The following is a 20,210-nucleotide window of genomic DNA, read 5'->3' as shown; positions in this document are numbered from 1 at the left end:
AAAGCCAATGTTTTTATTCTCTCTTGGGTGTAGGACATCCAATGAAGCAATACTCAACACATGATCCAGGTGGGGCTGGACTGCACCAATATCCTGCTAGGTAATATAGGAGACTATTATCCATACTGAGAAAGGGCCGGAAGGTGGTTAAATGGAACTATCTCTTTTCAAAGCCTATTATTTATTCAGCTTGCAAGTTTCCACATGAATTGTTCTTGCTTCCTAAGTATGTGGAAGTCTGTAAGATTAGGTAGAATTGGCACCTGCCATAAGGATCCTTATTGACAAAGGCTCATAAACCTTCACTTGCTTATATTGAACCTACTACTTAAGCCCAACCTAAGCTATTTGTATGAAATCCAGGAGCTCAGCTGCTATAAGGATTGGTGCATTAAAAAAGTAAAGAACTACTCCAGGCCTTTTTTTTAAATAAAATTATTTTAATAGTTTCCATTTAATACATTTATGTGCTGTTAGTAAATCAGCATTAATCTGGGCAGCATGAACATTAATCCATTAATCCAGGAGCATTTGCTGGCCTGGTAGGGCCCACCCTTTTGCCACACATCGGTTCCATTCCTTTAACGATTACAAATTCAAACCAAAGCCACCACAGCTAATAGTGACCTCTTCAGTTTTTCAGCCACATGTGCCACTTATGAGTACCACTCCTTGAAACAGTTTATATTTAATCCAAGCCTATTATTGCAGTCTCTAAACATTTGCGGACAAGATTCCACAGGAGAAGCTGTGGTGAGAGATCTTTGACATATAAGCTCCCTGTAAGAACTAAAAGGCAAATGGTGCAGCCTGAGTTAAAAAAAACTCAACTCCTTGGAGTTGCCTATGACAGGGTACATGTGACCCCCCAGATGTTGGTGGACCCCAGCTCCCATAAATCCAAACCAGTATGGCCAAGGATGATGGAAGCTGGAGTTCAGCAACATCTGGAGGGCTACAGGTTCCTTATACCTGGCCCAATAAACTGACAAAAATACTGGAGCATGGTGGGTGATACCAAGCCACCCCCAGGAGTAGCTAAAGAATTTTCCCTAGTGAAATCAGTCTCACTCAAGACAAATCTATAAAAAGGATAATAAGCAGCCTGACCATTCAATGGCAAGGAAATATTTTACATACAGCAATGAGAATTAAGCTTTAGTATGTTCTTTTGCAGATTGCATGTAATAGTTAAAACTACTCAAAAAGCATTCAGACTCATTTGAGCCTTTTAATTCTTATCATTTATTTTGAAGTGTAGGGCTACTACATTTACAGACTCAGCGCACAAACATAACCTAGAACTGAGGGAGGGTTAAAAAGGGATGAGCTCAAAAAGGAAAGTTTTACAACTTAGAGGCAACTGTCTTATCAAAAGCTATCCCAACATTTGGACTATTGTGTGATATCTGCTAGAAGCATGTGGGTGGGCATAGCTAATATAATAGTGGCTCATAGAGTGCCAAAAATTTTAAACATATCCTGAAAAATTATTTCAAGGATGTGGGTCGGTTGCTCCTGCACAGCAGATACATAATTTGCTCCCAGGTTTCCATTTTAATTTCTGACAAACCACAAAGGATAAGACAGACTGGGTCAGTCTTAAAATAACGTGCTGTGCTGTTCCACAATGGATGCACAACCAATTAGATTATTTAAACCAAAAAGCAACCAGGCATGTAAAAGAATAGTACTACACCTTTTAGTCTGGAAGCAAGAGTCTTTTTTTAAAAAGGTAAATATTCCAATAAATTAAAATAGTATCTGTACCCAAACCAGTTACAGCCTAGCTGTTCTTTCCATGACTTTACCTGAAAATAAGGTGCAGCAAGAAGTGCAGGGCAAAGATGATGAGGAGCATGGTCAACTACTCCTCATTCCTAGCTACTGTTAATTAATTTGCCTGGACATTACCTTTGTTAACTAAGGCTGATTCTGACATTGATTTTTCCTTCACACAGGAAAAGCCTTATGTTAGAATACAAATACCACAAACATTCTAACTTCGAGACTTTTCAGGGATATATTCTGCTATAGGCAAAGTGTTCCAGAACTGTAAATTTACACATTAAGGGACAATCAATTCAAAACTGCTAATGTTTCTTAAAGTACTGCAATGAAATGTTCATTCCAGAAGGTTTCTGGCTTCAAACATCAGCTATATTCCAAGTGATTTGTTTAAATGCCATCAATTACAACAGCAAACTCAGATTCTGTTGAACAATTTGTCTCAAACCAAAACCACTGGGCAGCATTTAATATAGGTATCAATAGGAAAAGATTGGCCAATTCCAGTAACTATTACACTTCAGGAACAATAAATAAATAAATAAATAAAATCAGAATAAAGGGTGTTAATTTTGCCATTTTAGCCTGCAGTGTTAGGTTCCCAAATAGCAAGAGTGGATTTTATGTTCAGGCAAAGCAGGACTGCAGAAGGAAACTCTCAACTAGTATTGGTTATTTGTTGACAAAATGGTCAGGCTGCAACATTTAGGGGAAAAAATCAGTTAATTTTAATTTATTAGTGCCTAGTCACAGTTAGGCTCCCAAGACTAATCCCATCACCACAATGCATGCCTGTTCTAGACAACACTGTAAAATCAGCTGGAGACAAGAGATTTCCACGGAACTGAGAGAAATACTTCTGAATGCAATACCACAATGATGATAAAATAAGGGGCTTGAACACAAGTTTTGTAGGAAAGTAGTTTGCAAAGAGGTGAAGAGACCTATTATTTCCAAGAATTTAAGAACAAAATTCACACACAATCAATTTTAAATCCCAATGCAAAGGAAAAGCATATAATATTTTTTAAAAAACCTTTAAAGGTGGCTTAAGTGTGGCTGGTGTGCATTTGGTGTGCCCATCAAAATTGACTTGTTTAGATGTCCCAAGAAATTGCCTGCGGTTTTAACATCAAATTCTGGAGAAAAAGCCACAGCTAACCACTGCACATCTGAAGGATCCCATCTATCAAGCTCAAAAAGACTTGGCTTTTTGCAGACAATTTCTTACAGAACACAAGCATCCCTGAATATGTTGCCTAGGAAGTTGGTGAAGTCTTGCTCTTCAAAACGGAGCAGGGGGTAGAGAGAGAAAACTTTAACATGGTAACATTCCATAGTTCCAAGCTTGTGCACACAGCATATCCCTGAAAATCCATTGTCTGCAAGACTCCCTCTGAAGCGCAGTCCATTGGAAGCCGGAGCCTGAAGAATTACTCTTCCGTGAAATCTCTGTCAATGTCCATGTATGCCTCATCAATGTAGCTAACTATGGCACAAGGTGATGTCCGGTCTGGACTAAGGAGTATAGATACAGTCTCTTTCCAGTAGGAAAAACTTATACATGAACTCTGTAAAGGGGAAAAATGGCAAGTTTAGACTACAGTACATCAGCAAGTGCAACTGAAATGTAGCTGTATTTAGATCTTTTAAGTGGCACTTTGACAGACACTTGGTGCACGTCCCACCCATTATAAAGCACAGAGAAACTGGGAAATCACAATGAATTCAGTTCAGAGAAGCTTTATGTGCAGCTTAGCCCAGTCTTTAGAGAGCAATTAAACAAACAAGGTTTTGGGTAGCTGGCTTTTTCTTTTGAAATAAAAGCAAAGTTTCTCAGAATGCAGAAATTCTGCACTCGGTATCAGTGTTCAGTCTTGATGGAAATTGTTTATTTAAATGGAAAATTTGCAGACTGCTAAATATTAGCAAATATAGCATTGTACAATAAAAATACAATAAAGATGGAGCCTGTCTAGCTTCAGTGGGCAGTGTGTTCCACAAGGCAGCAGCCACTGGCCTGAAGGACTTGGTCCAAATCGCCATGGAACAAACCTCTAGCACACATGGCACCACAGAGAGGTCACATAGGTACCTGCAGTGAACAGGCAGTATATAGGTGGGTAAGCGGATCTCTCAGATAGTATATGAGGTCTTAAAGAACTTGGGACTAGGCTAACAAGTGAAATTTTAAATTTCACCTAGTAGCACACAAGTCTTTCTACCCTGAACCAGGCTATCCATCATCTGATGGCCAGCCAGATGTGATAAAGCTTTCCATATGTATTTCATAATAGAAAATGGTTAAACCAATCTTTCAGTAAAAAAAAATGTTATGCTACAACTGGTTAACACAGCACAAACGCTTCCATGCTAATCATGGTCGGTGTGTGCATGTGCACATCACAGTGTGTGGGTCTGTTACTATAGAAAATACCAGCCCCTTAAGATAGCACTGGGCTGTTGCCCCAAAGAACATGGACCAATTGCACAGTTACTTATCAAGCACTGCTTTATTATAGCTAAAACTTTGAGCCCAATTTAGATCCATCTACCCAAAATGTGAGGTTTCACTTTGCTAGTGCAGCAGTTCAGCCCGAAAGTAGTCTACATCAGTAAAAATTCTGAAGAAGCAGAAGTTCAATTATAGAGCTAAAATGTTTCTGGGGCAGTGCAGTCTGTTCTGGCTCGCCAAGAAACTGGAGCTGTTACAAAAAACATGTTTTGGTTCTCTTGAGAGCCCAAATAAAGACACTTAAAAGTTTTCATTTCTCTCATGTAATTTTTAAAATACACCCTGACACTCAATTGCTGTCATATTACATTGGCCATGACACTGTCATCAGATCATCTATCTGTTTTACTCCTCCACTGCGCCACAAGTACAGGATATAAAGAAGATATTCCAAAGCAACTGGAACTGCAGACATACATTTTCTAAGCAGGTGCTGTCCTTGTCTTTATTGAGGTAATGCTGTTGCCAGAAACGCAGAAGACTGTGAAAATTATTCAGGATGAACCCAGGGTATTTCTTGGTGTATTCCATCTCTTGAAGTGTCTGAAGATAGAAGGGGAGTTTGTCCTTCCTTCGGGCCAACATTAAGATGACTAGACTTGTGTTCAGACAACTTACATTTTCCTAAAGCAAAGAAAATAAGGATAAACCTAGCAAATCAAGAGAAAAATGTCAAAAGCACCAGGCATTCCCAGAGTCTGTTTATAGAACACAAGCGTCCAAAGGAACTTAAAAGGAAATAATCACACTGGATATCAATCTATTTACATATGATCAACGGGAGCTCAGAGCCAGCTCTTTACCTGCGTGAGCGTCTGTACATGAATAATATTAATGAGCCGGAAAAGGAAGGACATCCTCATGGACATCTGTGACATGTAGGATAACAGGCGGCACTCGGACAAGACTTCTGCAACTGCAGGAGACCAGACATTTGTTAGGTTTAAAGAGTTGAACCAAGAAAATGTTTTAAAAGGACTAAATGCATTGTCAGTATTTGTTTCTATCCACAATGCAGTTAGACTGAATGAACAGATGTTTGTTAATTGAGAAAAGTACCTCCCAAATTTACCACTTTCTGAACTTCAAAAACTCCCCCAGACAGCAACAAATGCAGTAGCAACAATGGGTGCTTATCTAGAGTGAACAGATATAGGAGTTTTACTTGTTTCTTATGGTTAATTCATCCAGGCACTGGTGGCTGCTGAAAATCTTCTTGAAGTTGCTGGGTGTGCAGTGGTGCATTTGCCTAGAGCAATTATGTCACTGCTAAGCAGCATTTAAATATGGGGAAAAGCCCTCATCCTATGTGTGGTGGTACCAGACAAGGAATCATTGTACACAATAATTCCAAGAGGATTTTCAGCAGCCACAACGTCCCTGATGGTTGTGTAAACAAGTCTTAAAGACAGGCTTGCCCATACATTTAAAACCATTTCTTGGTCTCAGGACAGATAACAAAGTTACCTTTAATGTCTGACTGGCTCTCAAATCGATCCAGAGACAAAGTAATACAACGAACCAGCATGTTGGAATCAACCAGTGAGCTGTTGATCTGATTCAAAAACACCTGAAACTAAAAAAAGTAGAGGAATTAGGCTGTGCCAGAGTACAATATAATACAAAGCTGGTTTCATTTGGGATTCTGGGATTTTAAATTTACCTTTTCATCTGTACTGATGTATTTATTAAACCTTTTGAAAGCATCTATGTTGAATTTCATTAGTTCTCCCAGAAGATCAAAGTAACTCTGAAGCACATCTCGTGACTTGCATTCGCTGTCTACAATGCAGTAGAGAATATGCTGGCAAGGAGAAAAATGTTACCGTAAACTCAAAACAATAACCTTCACATTTTACTTTTCACAGGCCAGAAATAAAGTGGCTTTGACTTCCTATGTTTGTTACAAGAAGGTGTTTTGACTTGATAGGGGATTAACCCTGATAATGTACAGTGGCGGTTTCAGAAATATAAAATCATAGTAGTCAACTTCAGAAGTTTAGGATAAATCCTAAACTATGACACTGTGGCTAACTTCAGGTTTCACAAATATTTGTTTTAAAGCAAACCTCTAGGAGCCCTCTTTTTAGCAGGAACATCTGATCCGCATAAGAAGTAGCGCCTCGTAAGAAACTTTCAACTGCCCTCGCTTGCCAAAATCTGGAACATAAAATAAAATGAACATCTTATTAAGGAAGGAACATCTGGTAAACAGTAAATTAAGAAATCAGAACAGTTTTAAGTGAGTTGCTTTTTTGATAGTGGGAACTGCTGCAGGGAAAAAAATTCTGGCTGCACATGTGGATCTTCCTCATGTGTACACATCACTAGCTAGGATTCAAGGTTTCAACAACTAAGACATCTTTGGAGACTAAACAACTGTTAGTCCACGGGCAGGGCAGAAACCATGCTGAGACAAGGATTCCTGCTCCTGAATACTGCTCAGCTTTATTTTTCCACTTCAGGGACAAAACAAATCAAAAGTTTTCTAACAGCTGATAATGATCCATTTTCCCTCTGGACTCTGAAGATCAGATTTTCCTACAATAGAACACTACGTTTAATGTATTAAGAACAGAACTCACCTGAATGATGATTCTGCTGGCTCCTTCTTCATTACCTGAAGTAGTCTGGTCAGCAAGCCTCTTTTCCCATCACAGACTAAACTTCTAAAATATGGGGAGAGGTTACAATGAGTAAACCAACTGGTTGCACTGTGAAACTATTAAGAAGCTGTCCAGCAAATTCCCCTCCAATCTTAATACGCTGCCCAGTTCTACACAGCAAAATTAGACACAGTATGGCAGCTTTTGCAATGCTACACCATTGGACCCAACAGTTGGGCCCAATGAAAAAAAATGCTTCACCTAGTCTTTTTTTTTTTTGGGGGGGGAGCCAATATGGAACTACTTGTCAGTTCCAGATATCTCCGTATGTACAAGATTATACAAAATGTAATTACAGGAAAGATTTGAAAGTAACTAATGAAGGCTCCTGTTAAGCTAGTAACCTGTGTATGGCACAAACAGAGTGCAATGAAACAGAAGCAAAACAGACCATGAATCCCCAAGTGTTAGTGGTCTGAGGGCGGGGGTTTGTCTGCTTGCTTGCGGCCACTGTCCTCCAAGACTGACATCTACAGCAGAATTATTTTCCTTGCAAACAAGGTCAAATGCCTTGGAGAAGGGACTGTAAGAACTGTACCCTGCTGCAACTTTTTAAAAGAATGCACACAACTGTTGTTCACAAACTAAATCTGTTGCTTCTACAAAAAAGGTGAACCAGTGAAACCTGTTCCTACTTAGAGGGAAAGAATGCCCCATGCCTCAAACAGGGAAACTAAAGCAGTGCACAAGCTTCATTCATAAACAGCAGAGAGATGCAGCACTTAGCCGTAGCATAATTCACTTGGAAATTACCGAGATCCAATCTGGAGAAATATTTAGACAGAAATATTGGTATAAGGGGCATTATATAAATATATTATGTATGCTTTAAAAATATTAGTAACATTTCTTACATAGTCCTATGTGTATGCCCCTTAATATTATTTTCCTACTTCCCATTTCAGTTCCCACCACTTATTAAGATTTCCTATCATTTGCAACCTCTACTGTTAAAATCCATCACATTATGAACTCACATCCTCCACCCAACACTGGGTGCTAAGTGTTCACAGGTTAAAACATCTCACCATACAGAACCAGGTTCTGCCACATAAGGAATGGAGTTGGTTGGTTTAAGGATGGAAGCAGGTTGTAAAGGACTGCACGCGATCACTAGAAGGCATATACAGGAATACCCTGCATTAACGTATGCAATGGGTCCAGAGCGAGTATGTAAACCGAAAATGTACTTAAAGTGAAGCACTACCTTTTCTCACTTATCGATGCATATACTGCACTGCAATCGTCATATACGGGCATAACTGATGTAAATAACGCATTTATAACTAAAATAAACACAGTAGACCTTATTTTAAGAAAAAGTTTGTAGATGGAAACTGATTGGGTGGTGGCATCATACCGTTAAGTGTCCGTTCTTGCGAAGCGAGCGTACGTAAACGGGAATGGTGCTACTGTAAATATGTCTGTACTCGCGAGTGTCCGTAAATTGAAGGTCCGTATAGCGGGGTATTCCTGTACGTGGTCCTCTAGAGTGACTGCCCAATGTACAGTTCAGACAGATGCAACTGCTTATAGCGGTGTGGGTTCTTAATGTTTTTAGTTCAACATATTAACCAAGCTAGAGTTAACCCATGTTATTGCAGGGGTTCAAGTAGAAAATCTGGTAAAAATGACAATTTCAGAAAGAACAAATTATGCAGACAAACATGCATATACTTGTCTCTACCTGTCTGTGTTGACAACAGCCTCTACCTCAGGGATGTTGGCTTTGAGGGAGATCGCACTCAGTTCATTAAGCTCTTGGCTGTTTAGAAGCAGATACTTGTTTCTAATATAAAAATCAGAACAGATAGGAGTGATTACATCCACTGACTTCTTTAATGTATCACCAATATCCCATTTCCAAAAATACACACCACCTGTAACAATGCTGGTTATTCTGTGAAGGCTTTAATTCAGTGTTATAGAAACAGCAGGCCAAGCAAAAACAATTATCAGATTACAACCCTTGTTCTGCAGCTATTCACTGAGAAACAGATGCCCTTTACATCCAGTGCCACTGATACCCCAAACTGATGTTTGGCATCCACAATCTTGGGCGGCTAGCTGAATGTGAATGTAGGCTGGATGGAACAACTATCAGGTGGATCCACAGTTGGCTACAGAATTGTACTCAAGGAGTGCTTATTGATGGCTCCTTCTCAAACTGGGGGGAGGTCATGAGTACCACAGGGGTCGGTCCTGGGCCCAGTGCTCTTCAACATTTTTATTAATGACTTGGATGGGTAGGAGCAGGAATGCTTATCAAATTTGCAGATGATATAAAATTGAAAGGGATAGCTAATACCCTGGAAGACAGAAACAAAATTCAAAGTGATCTTGATAAGCTGGAGCACTGGGCGAAAAACAGAATGAAATTTAACAGGGATAATTGCAAAGTTCTACACATGGGGGAAAAAAACCAAGTGCATAATTATAAGATGGGGGATACTCGGCACAGCGATACTACATGTGAGAAGGATCTTGGGATTGTTGTTGATCACAAGCTGAATATGAGCCAACAGTGCAATGTGGCTGCAAAAAAGGCAAATGCTATTTTAGGCTGCATTAACAGACTATAGTTTCCAAATTGCATGAAGTATTAGTTCCCCTCTATTCAGCAATGGTTAGGTCTCATCTTGACTACTGTGTCCAGTTCTGAACACTGCATTTGAAGAAGGATGCAGACAAAGTGGAATGGGTTCAGAGGAGGGCAATGAGGATGATCACGGGACTGGAAACAAAGCCCTATGAGGAGAGACTGGAAGAACTGGGCATATTTAGCCTTGAGAAGAGAAGACTGAGGGGTGATATAGCACTCTTCAAGTACTTGAAAGGCTGCAACAAAGAGGAGGACAAGGATCTCTTTTTGATAGTCCCAGAGTGCAGGACACAGAATAATGGGCTCAGGTTACAAGAAGCCAGATTTCAACTGGCTTCCTAACTGTTAGAGCGGTACGATAATGGAACCAATTACCTAGGGAGGTGGTGGGCTGTCCAACACTGGAGGCATTCAAGAGGCAGCTGGACAGGCACCTGTTGAGTATGCTTTAATTTGGATTCCTGCATTGAGCAGGGGGTTGGACTCAATGGCCTTATAGGCCCCTTCCAACTCTATGATTCTATGAAAGAACTTGACCTGCAAGTCTGCACTAGCTCGTTTTGTTGGGGGCTCAAGGGGTGGGGAAGAGAAAAGGAGGAGAATAAGCAGTGAGAGAAGAAAAGAAAATGTAGTTAAGAGTGGAACATCTAAATGGTTCTTCTGTGTTTTGAAAAAGCTTCCTCCACACATTTCTATAAAGCTTGCAGGTCTACTGAGATGGAAAAATAATCATACCTGAGATCTGATTATCAGTCAGATATTCCAGGCCAACAGTAAGAAAAATACAGTATAGAGAAACCATACAGCTACAAAACCTAAGTCTAAGAGAGACAGTGACTGGATTTTTCACCATTCCTCCTAAGAGCTCAGGACTGCCTTTATCTCAAGGGTACAAGTTCCAACATGTGGTTCACAAATTCAGAGATACCTCCCAACATCTTTGCATTCACTCCTCAGAAGTGTAACAAGTAAATAACACTGACTACTGTTGCAATGTGCTCTACATGGGGCTGCCCTTGAAGATGACTCAAACTTCAACTGGTCCAAAATGCAGTGGCTAGATGGCTGTCTGGGGGGTGCTTTACATTACAACAGTTGCGTTTGTTGCCAGCTTGTTTCCAGGCCCAATTTAAGGTGCTCATGTTAGTGTTTTCAGCCCTCAATGACTTAAGCCCCAAATATCTGAGAGACTGCTTCCTTCCCTACAGACTCTCTTGGGTGTTAAGATCAGCAGAGAGGGTCATCTTAGTACTCCTGCCACCCTCAGAGGTTTGGGGGATAGTGGCCTGGGAGAGGGCATTTTCTGTTGCAGCCTCTAAGTTGTGGAACTCCCTGCCCCACAATTACATCCATGCTATTTAACATCTACATGAAACCACTGGGAGAGGTTGTCCAGGGGTTTGGGGTTCGGTGCCATCAGTATGCTGATGACACCCAACTCTACTTCTCCTTTCCACCTAACTCCAAGGAAGCTGTCTTGGTTTTAAACCGGTGTCTGTCATCAGTGGTGGACTGGATGAGGGCGAACAAATTGAAGCTTAATCCAGACAAGACAGAGGTGCTCCTGGTCAGTCAAAAGGCAAATCAGGGAATAGGGATTCAGCCTGCGCTGGATGGGGTTACACTCCCCCTGAAGACGTAGGTTCGCAGTTTGGGTGTGCTCCTGGACTCAGCTTTAAATTTGGAGGCCCAGGTTTCTGCGGTGGCCAGGAGTGCTTTTGCACAATTAAGATTAGTGCGCCAACTGCGCCCATTCCTTGAGCCGTCTGATCTGGCTACGGTGACACATACCTTAGTGACATCCCGTTTAGATTACTGTAATGCGCTCTACATGGGGCTGACCCTGAAGACTGTTCGGAAACTTCAGTTGGTGCAACGTGCTGCAGCCAGAATGTTAACTGGGGCTGGTTACAGGGACCATACGACTCCCCTGTTACAAAAGCTCCACTGGTTGCCACTCTGTTTCTGGACACAATTCAAAGTGCTGGTGATGACCTGTAAAGCCCTATATGGCTTAGGTCCAGGCTGTCAGACCGTATCTCCCTATATGAGCCTGCCCGGGCCCTGAGATCCTCAGGAGAGGCCCTTCTCTCAATACCTACGTCCTGACAAGCACGACTATTGGGGACGCAAGATAGGGTCTTTTCGGTGGCTGCCCTGAGGCTTTGGAACTCCCATCCTAGAGCAAGAATGGCCCCCTCCTTGCAGTCCTTCCGTCGGCAAGCAAAGACTTTTTTATTTCAACAAGCCTTTGGAACTGAAAGCTGTTAAGGACAGGTCTTGAAAGGTGCTGCATTGCTGTTGCCTAATTGTATTATTTTAAACTGAGTTTGAATTATTTTAACTGTATGTATGAATGGTTTTAATACTGTAAATTGTTTAATTTGATTTTAATCTAGACTTTTGTATGTTTTTAATTATATGTGTGCATTTACCTGGAAGCCGCCGTGAGTTCCAGTTTTGGAAAAAGGGCGGGGTAAAAATGATGATAATAAAAATAAAATAAAAAATAAACTTTCACTGAACAGTTTTCGGCAAATGCTAAAGATACACCTCTTTACCCTGGCCTTTGACACCTGAAATGTATGTTTTCACTACTCAATCTATTCCTGCGATTGTAATTTGTTTTGTTTTTAATATTGAATTTTAAACTATTGTAATCTGCCCTGGGATCTGCTGGTGAAGGGCAGGTAAAAGATTTAATAGCAGCTCCTAGCTGGGTCACTGGGCATAAAAGCCCAGCAGTCCGTGGGTCTTTGGGAACAGCTGCCACACTGGGGAACTGGAAAACACCCACCCTGGGAATGAGTACTTGAGCGTCTGGGTGTTTTGCTTGCTCCCGTCTCTTGAGACAGCTGTCGTCCCTGGTAAGTGCTGTAAGGACTGGGACCCCCTGCCTGGTAAGTGCTGTAAGGACTGAGTCCCCCAGTCCACAGAGAAGCTGCACTCAATTTTGCAGCTTCTTGAATCAGCTCCTGGCTGGATCAGGGGGCACGAAAGCCGAGCAGTCCTTGGGTGGCGGGTCTGCAACTGACAGAGTTACCATCGAATGGGTGACACCAAAACAGATTGTCCCTTGGGGAGCCACAAGGGGCTACTCCCTTCTATTTTTTTCCAATCCAGAGGTTTGATAGCGTGGAGGGCGTAAGGCGCATGTGTAGTTCCTGTGCAAAGTGATCTGTGCAATCAACTGTATGATAGGAGAAAGTTGCCAGATGCCTTCAGAGTGAGAGTCTGCAACTGGCAAAAAGGCTGGTCCTCCCTTGGTGAGAGACTGGCAGGGGGGGAGTAAATGTGCCCCATAAAAGGTATTGGGTGGGTATGGTATAGTTCTAGTAATACTGTTCCCAATTCTCTCTAAAGTCTACTGGGATTTGGTAGGTTTTGTTGGTGGGCTGTCATGTGTTTAGGAGTCTTGGGAAAGAGAGACATGGATGCCACCCAATTTCAGTGATCATGGGCAGAGGGAAGTGTAGCCATGGGGAGGTGATAAACCACCATGGAAGACTATGGCAAGGCTATTTACACCTTGTTCCTCACTCCCACTCTCCCCATGGATGGGTTCTTGGTTGCTCATCTGCTGTGTGTGCTGTTGTTTACTGCCAGATCAGTACACAATAATCACACACTCATCCATTATTTGATCATGGATGAGGGTGTTGATCTGGTGTGTATAACCAAGACCTGGGTGATGAACTGGGAGAAGTTGATGTGACCCAGCTTTGCCCACCTGGATACTTGGTGCAGCATCAGCACAGTCTGCAGGGATGGGGGAAGGGAGGAGTTGCTGTGGTCCACAGAACTTCCATCACTGTCACCAGGAAGCAACTCTGTCTTGGAGTGGCTATGAGGGCCTGCGTCAGGTGTCAAGCCAAGGAGACAGCAAACAGGGTTTGCTGCTGGTCCACCCAGCAGCTTCTGTGACTGAGCTGGCGGAGGCTGTCTTGGTTGCGGTGTTGGAGGAGTTGTTGGCTGCGGTGTTGGAGGAGCCCAGCACTATTGTCCTGGGCGATTTCAATATCCACACTGAGGCCGCTTCTAGTGTTCCAGCTTGGGACTTCATGACTTCCATAACAACCAGGGGCTGTCTCAAGTTGTCACCAGTCCGACACAAAGGGCAGGGCACGTCCTTGATTTGATTTTTGGTCCAGATTGGAGGAAGGAGTGGTCTGCAAACAGGGTGGTGTATGTCACCCTGTTGTCATGGTCAGAACACTTCCTGGTAAAGTTTGAACTTAAGAGCTTCGATCCTCCCCTTCGGGGGTGGTGGACAGACTAAGATGGTCCACACCCAAAGACTAATGGATTCACTGGATTCCTGACTGCCGGGGGGGGGGGGTCCAGTAGACAGAGCAGGTGACCCTGTTGAAGCCCTTGTTGCATTGTGGAACAAGAAGACACATTGGATTCTTGACATGGCTGCCCTGAGTGCTCTTTCCAGTATTGTGGTGCTTGTTTTGCACTTTGGTACACTAGTGAACTAAGGATGATGAAATAGGCTAGATGATGGCTAGAGTGCAAGTGGTGAAAGATGTGCTGTGAGGCTGACCAGGCATGGATGAAACAACATAACAGTGCCTAATGTGGCAGCGAGGGCGGCGAAGCCCACTTCTCTGCTGTGATCGCAACCTCAGGTAGCTATCCAGTGGAGCTTTTTTGTATTGTCTGGGGTCTGTTAACATCAACTCCAGGAAATGGAGTTTTAGAACCTTTGGAAGTCCACTAGGAAGTGTTTGCAAGGCACTTCAAGGGTAAAGTTGCTCACCTCCACAGTAATCTTGACTCCCCATTCATATATACTATAGTCCCCAGTGAGGTGTCCAGTGCAACATCTGCTGCAGATTCTTGGGATCAGTTTCAATTGATGCAGCCTGATGATGTGGACAAGGTGCTTGTGACGATGTGGCCAGCAATGTGCCTTCTCAACTTTTGCCCTTCTTAGCTTATTTAAGCTTGCTAAGAGGGTATGACTGAGGAGATCCAGAATTGTGTCTTTGTAGGAAGGAGTGGTCAGAGCCACCCTGAAAGAGGTGGTGATCTGACCACTCCTGTAACAAACCACCCTGGACCCATTAATTTGTGACAACTACCACCTAGTCACAAATACCCTTTTTAGGGAAGGTGATTGAGAGGGTTGTGGCACAGGACAGGGGGAGTGTAACCCTGTTATTCTTACTTGATCTCTCAGCAGCTTTTGATACCATCCACCATGGTATTTTTCTGAGCCAACTTGGTAAGATGGGTATTGGAGGCCATGCAAACCCTGGACCAGTGCCCAGACTTGGTCATGGGCTGGATGAGGGCCAATAAACTGTGTCTGGATCCTAGCAAGACAGAAGTGCTATGGGTAGGTGGCTTCTGAGTTCAAATAATTGGTCAATTGCCTGTTTTGGATGGGGTTGTACTCCCTTTGAAAGAGCAGGTTTGTAGTCTGGGGGATGCTCCTGGATCCACCTTTGTCACTAGAGGCTCAGGTGACATCAGTGGCTAACAGTGCCTTTTACCAGTTTCAGCTGGTAAAACAGCTGCAGTGGTTTCTGGACCAGGATGGTCTGACACTGTTGTCCATGCACTGGTAACTTCCACGCTAGGTTACTGTAATGCACTCTATGTGGGGCTGCCCTTGAGGTTGGTCTGGAAGCTGCAGCAACTGCTCACTGGGGCAGAATATCACCAACGTGTCATCCCACTGCTGAAAGAATTGCACTGGTTATCCATTGGCTACTGGACTAAGTTCAAGGTGCTGGTTTTGGTGTATAAAGCCCAACACAGTTTGGCACAAGGATACTTGAAATATCATCTAACCCCTTATTTATATATCCAGTTGATCATTGTGCTCTGCAGTTCAGGGCCTCTTGCAGATACCATCTCATCAGACGGTCTGTTCCACACAATATAGGAAGCATACCTTTAGCATTGTGGCACCTACCCTTTAGAATTCACTCCCCTTATCAGACAAGTGATGTCTGTTGTCTTTTCAGTGCCTACTGAAGACCTTCCTCTTTCAACGAGCATTATCCCAGTATGCATCTCAGTTGGAATTGTTTTTAACATGTTTTTAAATATGTTTTGTTTAAGATATTTTAAAGATGTTTTTCGTGTTTTATCACGTTTGCCGCCCCGGGTTCCTTCTGGGAGGAAGGGCAGGATATAAATTTAATAATAAATAAAACAAGAATAAATAAATAAATAATAATACACACACTTTGTGCCTCCTCAAAAGTGTGTTACTTCAAGCATAAAGATCCCTTAATTCAGCAACACATGAAGTGACACCACAAAGTTTATGGCAACATCTTCTATACTCACTCATGATGGTCACTAAAGCTCTGAAGGAGTCTTAAAAACTGAATCTTCAACGTAATATCCTACAGAAGAAAGAGGTCAACAGTTTATTTTAGAAGTAATATTAAAAATATCATTACTAGTTGTCTGGTGGAAAAATCAAACTTCCAGGCTTTTAAAAATACTTATGTCATTTAGAGAGTGATGAGGTTGCTAGTTGCGACCAGAAAAAAAAATTGATATCAAAACAACTGAAGAGGCCGGCTATTAACATTGCATGTGAGCTCTTAAGGGCCATTTCAGGAAAAAAACCTCTTGTCAGCAGCTTCAACCCAATACTCACCGGGCTACATTCACAGTTTTGATTATGGCCATTCAGAACAAGGGCTGATGCTGAATGCTTCCGCCAGATTAATTTATCGAACAAATTATTAAGACCAGGGATCAATCTGAATTCTGCAATCATCTTGTGAACCTGGGCAAGAAGAATGATCAGTGTACTACCTCTCTGCATTCAATTATGGTAAAACAATCATATAAATTTACAAACAACTGACATTTGGTTATTTTTATGCAAATAAATTAGTAGAAATAGATGCTTGACACATTTGGCACTGTCCCATTTATAATGGGAGGTATTACATTTCACCAACATGTAAGTTGTTTTAAGTTCTTCAAAAAAGTTGTTCATTAATACTCTCCCTCTCACCTGCCCACAAAATATGAGACACCTTGAAAAATACAAAAGATAATAATCAGTAAAAAATAAAGTATACAAAAACAGTTCTCTTTGAAATATATTTTATCTATATAATATCAGTTTGCAGCAATATCTATTTGAGATTTCTATTCTGAAAGCCCCACAAAAATGAATGGGAATAACCAAAACATCCTTTCAGTAGAGGTTGTGCAAAGGTTTCACCCTGCATTTCAACCTAATTCTCTTCAACACGGCACCAAATTTCAATATTTAATGTGAAGTTTTGTAATGTGAGTTTGCCCCTCATATCCAATATAGGTAGGCATAAAACATGTAATGGACATTTTTAGCCAAAAGCTTAGCTTGACAGAGTTTGTATTAAGCAGGGGATATTAACTGATGCTAATTTAATGCCAAGTATTTGCCAAATGGAAAAATACATAAAGGCACATTCTAAATTAGTTTTTATTAGATCACCAACCAAAAACTTTCATGGCCATTATGCAACATAAATGAATCAACCAGCAAACATTTCCTAAAAGGTGACAAGCGACAAGCACAGACTTACAGTATATTACTGTTTTATTTCACAGAAGGAGAGAACAACTGTATATATTTTAGTAGCTCAATAGGACATGGATCAACAGTGGCCTGGAGTTTCAAATAGTCTGCATTTGAGAAGATTGTAGGATTTTAAGTAACCAGATTCCCATTTGGATTTTTAGAGCTGCTGTTTTTCAGTTCGATCCAAACATTTGAGGGCAGATTCTCACCTGATTCCTTTGCCTGCCCATTAAAAGCACACAGAGGACATACAAAACTTCCAACTTATACATAATTTCATGCATAATCTTCATGGACTGTGGAAGCTGATTCCTTGGTGAAGTGGAGGCAAATCCACTCTCATCTGAAGATTCTAAAAGACCAAAAAAAATGAACATTGAGGCATTTAACGTAATAGATATCAATGCAGCAAAAATGTAGACCGTAGCAAACTGGTTGATACTCAATGCAGTAGAAATTGATTACACCACCCAGAGGTGTTTGCACAACACTGTTCCAACCTTTCAAGGGACTGCTGCACATGCTTCCATTCCAGTACTACAATGGCAAAGCAGGAGAAAGGACAAGACAAGGCCATACGCAGATCTACAAGTGATAAAATCTACCAGGTTATTAAATAGCTGCTCAAGCAGACTTAAAGACAGGTACCTGTGCTACTTTGTTCTGTCTCTTCACCTGCCACACGCATTAGTGCATCAAGTACAAGTGCATTATCTAGCCAGGTGTACCACTCCTCCAACTCTTGTAGCAAACTGGAAGCTCCTGTTGTTTCTGATACTTTTCTGGTTGCTAGTTCACATAGTCGTTCAATGAAGCCTGGTATATTGAGGAGTGTGGCTAAGACAGGAAGCAAATAGGAGTTTTATAAACGTTAAATTGTGGAAAAATCTGTGTACGATTAGAAATCCAAATTAAAATCAAGTTTATTTCCATTTTAGTATGACTGAATATTAATTTGAATAGTCAGAATTTTATTAGTTATCACTGCAAAGCAAGATAAGTGAGCAAGAGAGATTGTATTTCATCTACAAGTTCTGCCCTTAAGTTTTGAGGGGCAGATGACCTTCATACCTCCCCCTTGCACTAAACATTATTTCAGTCTCCCTTGATATGCATAGCCTTCAAACTTGGATGATGCATATTCCCTCCCCAGCTCTCTCATCTTCTGAGAGCACGTGCTTGGAGTGCTTAATTCCAAAACCAGGATATTTTACCTTGATTAATTTCTGCTCGAGAAGGACCCAAGTTCTTTTTCTGCTGAGCATTTTTTGCCAGAAGAGTGTGTTTGTCATCACTGCCTGTGTCCAGCTCTGAAATTGTAACTGCAAGGATCCTGCAGAAGTTTGCAAGCTGCTGTTGGTCAAAGCTAGAGACTAGACTGGAGAGATCTGGAATATCTTCCAACTGAATCATTTCCTAAAACATGACAAGTGACAGGTTAACTGCTAATGAACCTTAGATGATTTTAAAAAATAGCAAATATATTATTTCCAAGACTCATGCAAATTTATTCATTTTGTATCTTCCTCTTCTTATAGAAATCCAAAATGACACAGACACAGCAAAAGTGTCATCCATTTTGTTTCATCGTGGCTGCTCTATTCTGTGCATTCACTTACCATGACTGCCATATGCAGCCCTAGCAAGGACCGGATGAACACAGACCTTCCCTTGTTGAGAGAGAAGGTCTGAAGGGGAATTCTGAGCAAGTTCAGTTAAATGTGCTTAGAATCGCGATTGGGAAACCAGGATTCCTGACTGCAAGGATTCTAAGTGCACTCAATCAATTCAAAGTGTGTTTGTGATCAGGAATCCATGCTGCATTCAGCTGAATATAGGAAGATCTGAAATGAAGATGGTGTGCACCTTTGTCCTCTCCTCACTTTAACCCATATGCTTTCTAGCAAAGTCCTAGATAGGGCATTAGAGATAGATATAGGGATATGTCAATTTATCACTCTGGAAAACATTAACAGAATTTAAAATGAACATTTTTCTTTTTATATTACTTATTATGTAGCTTATTATATTCCATGTAACAATCGCTTAAATGGATCTGATGTTTTGTATACATTTCTACAAAGATGTTATCCCAGCAAAGTTCTGATCATGTGGGGTTGGTCCTTATGTTAACCTTGCCATGTCAGAGCAGACACTGCATGACAAGATTAGAGCTTCCATACTTTGCCCAGGCAACAGGGAAGCCAATCATAAGACAGCAGATTTTCCAGGGGCTCCTATGCCACTTAAGTAATGGATTAGTTGAGCCATATAGCAACCTAGAGAAGTCATGCTGCTCAACAGCAAAGGAAGGCCTTCTTAGCAACGATCAACACTTACTTCTGATATGCTGTTAAGATAAAAAAAATCCATGAATCTTATTGTACTTCATTAAGAAACTATATATTATTCCATATTAGTTGGAAATTATGCATTGCAGGAATAATTTGTGATTTTTCTTTTTTCCTTTAGAGGGGCAATATTAGGCTACTGTCCTACTGATTGAGCTTCTAGACAAGAAAAAGAATTTACTCTTGGGCAGCACTACAGTTAAAAGAATACTGAAGAGCTGTAAAGAACATTTTTACACTTAAGCAGTTGGCAGATCTATCCCATAATGAAACTGACAATTTTAAAGGCATCTGTGCACCATTTATGAGAATGTAGGGTGTAAAATGGTTGCAGTCCCTTGGCTCTTGGTTTTCATTTTAGTTCTTATGTCTCATTTTAACTTGAAAGAACTGTACATCTTGGAACATATTCAAGAAATACAATTGTTAACTTAGTCTCTGCTAAACAGATTGTATGAAATGGTACAATGTTGAAAAATATTGAGAGCTGCTCATCACTAATTTCACAAGTTTGAGAACAAGTACCAGAGAGGTATTCTTCATAAGAAAAATTCCTCAGATTCCTGAAAGTATGCTTCTGGAAACATTACATCCAAGTTTTTAACAAGTCTGCTACAATTATATAACAACATTATGTTTATGCTAGATCTGTCTGTACACAAACCCAAACAATAAGGTTTAAACAGAAATAATATTCGGGTTAAGAAATATGATTTCTTCTTTAAAAGCTTCCCCCTTT

The 20,210-nt window shown here is 41.1% G+C and overlaps 1 protein-coding gene across 2 annotated transcripts in view; it reads right to left on the bottom strand.

Annotated features, from left to right (window-relative positions):
- Positions 1 to 419: 419 nt before the first annotated feature.
- The window catches only part of TRPC4AP (transient receptor potential cation channel subfamily C member 4 associated protein), a 40,874-nt gene continuing 21,083 nt past the window's right edge, over positions 420 to 20,210 (bottom strand). For both annotated transcript variants that reach the window (XM_061631684.1, XM_061631683.1), the window contains exons 7-19: positions 18,335 to 18,536; positions 17,769 to 17,957; positions 17,330 to 17,472; positions 16,200 to 16,331; positions 15,881 to 15,939; positions 8,657 to 8,758; positions 6,889 to 6,972; positions 6,373 to 6,463; positions 5,967 to 6,107; positions 5,771 to 5,879; positions 5,107 to 5,219; positions 4,721 to 4,927; positions 420 to 3,359 (exon numbers count right to left, since the gene is read on the bottom strand). In XM_061631684.1, the coding sequence (XP_061487668.1) occupies positions 3,222 to 3,359; positions 4,721 to 4,927; positions 5,107 to 5,219; positions 5,771 to 5,879; positions 5,967 to 6,107; positions 6,373 to 6,463; positions 6,889 to 6,972; positions 8,657 to 8,758; positions 15,881 to 15,939; positions 16,200 to 16,331; positions 17,330 to 17,472; positions 17,769 to 17,957; positions 18,335 to 18,536 (1,710 nt within the window). In that variant the 3' untranslated portion in view covers positions 420 to 3,221. The remainder of the gene's footprint in view (positions 3,360 to 4,720; positions 4,928 to 5,106; positions 5,220 to 5,770; positions 5,880 to 5,966; positions 6,108 to 6,372; positions 6,464 to 6,888; positions 6,973 to 8,656; positions 8,759 to 15,880; positions 15,940 to 16,199; positions 16,332 to 17,329; positions 17,473 to 17,768; positions 17,958 to 18,334; positions 18,537 to 20,210) is intronic.

The sequence above is a fragment of the Rhineura floridana genome, chromosome 6, assembly GCF_030035675.1.
Source record: "Rhineura floridana isolate rRhiFlo1 chromosome 6, rRhiFlo1.hap2, whole genome shotgun sequence".
Lineage (NCBI taxonomy): Eukaryota > Metazoa > Chordata > Lepidosauria > Squamata > Rhineuridae > Rhineura > Rhineura floridana.
The sequence above is the reverse complement of the archived record's forward strand: the minus strand, read 5'-3'. Positions and strand labels throughout refer to the sequence as shown.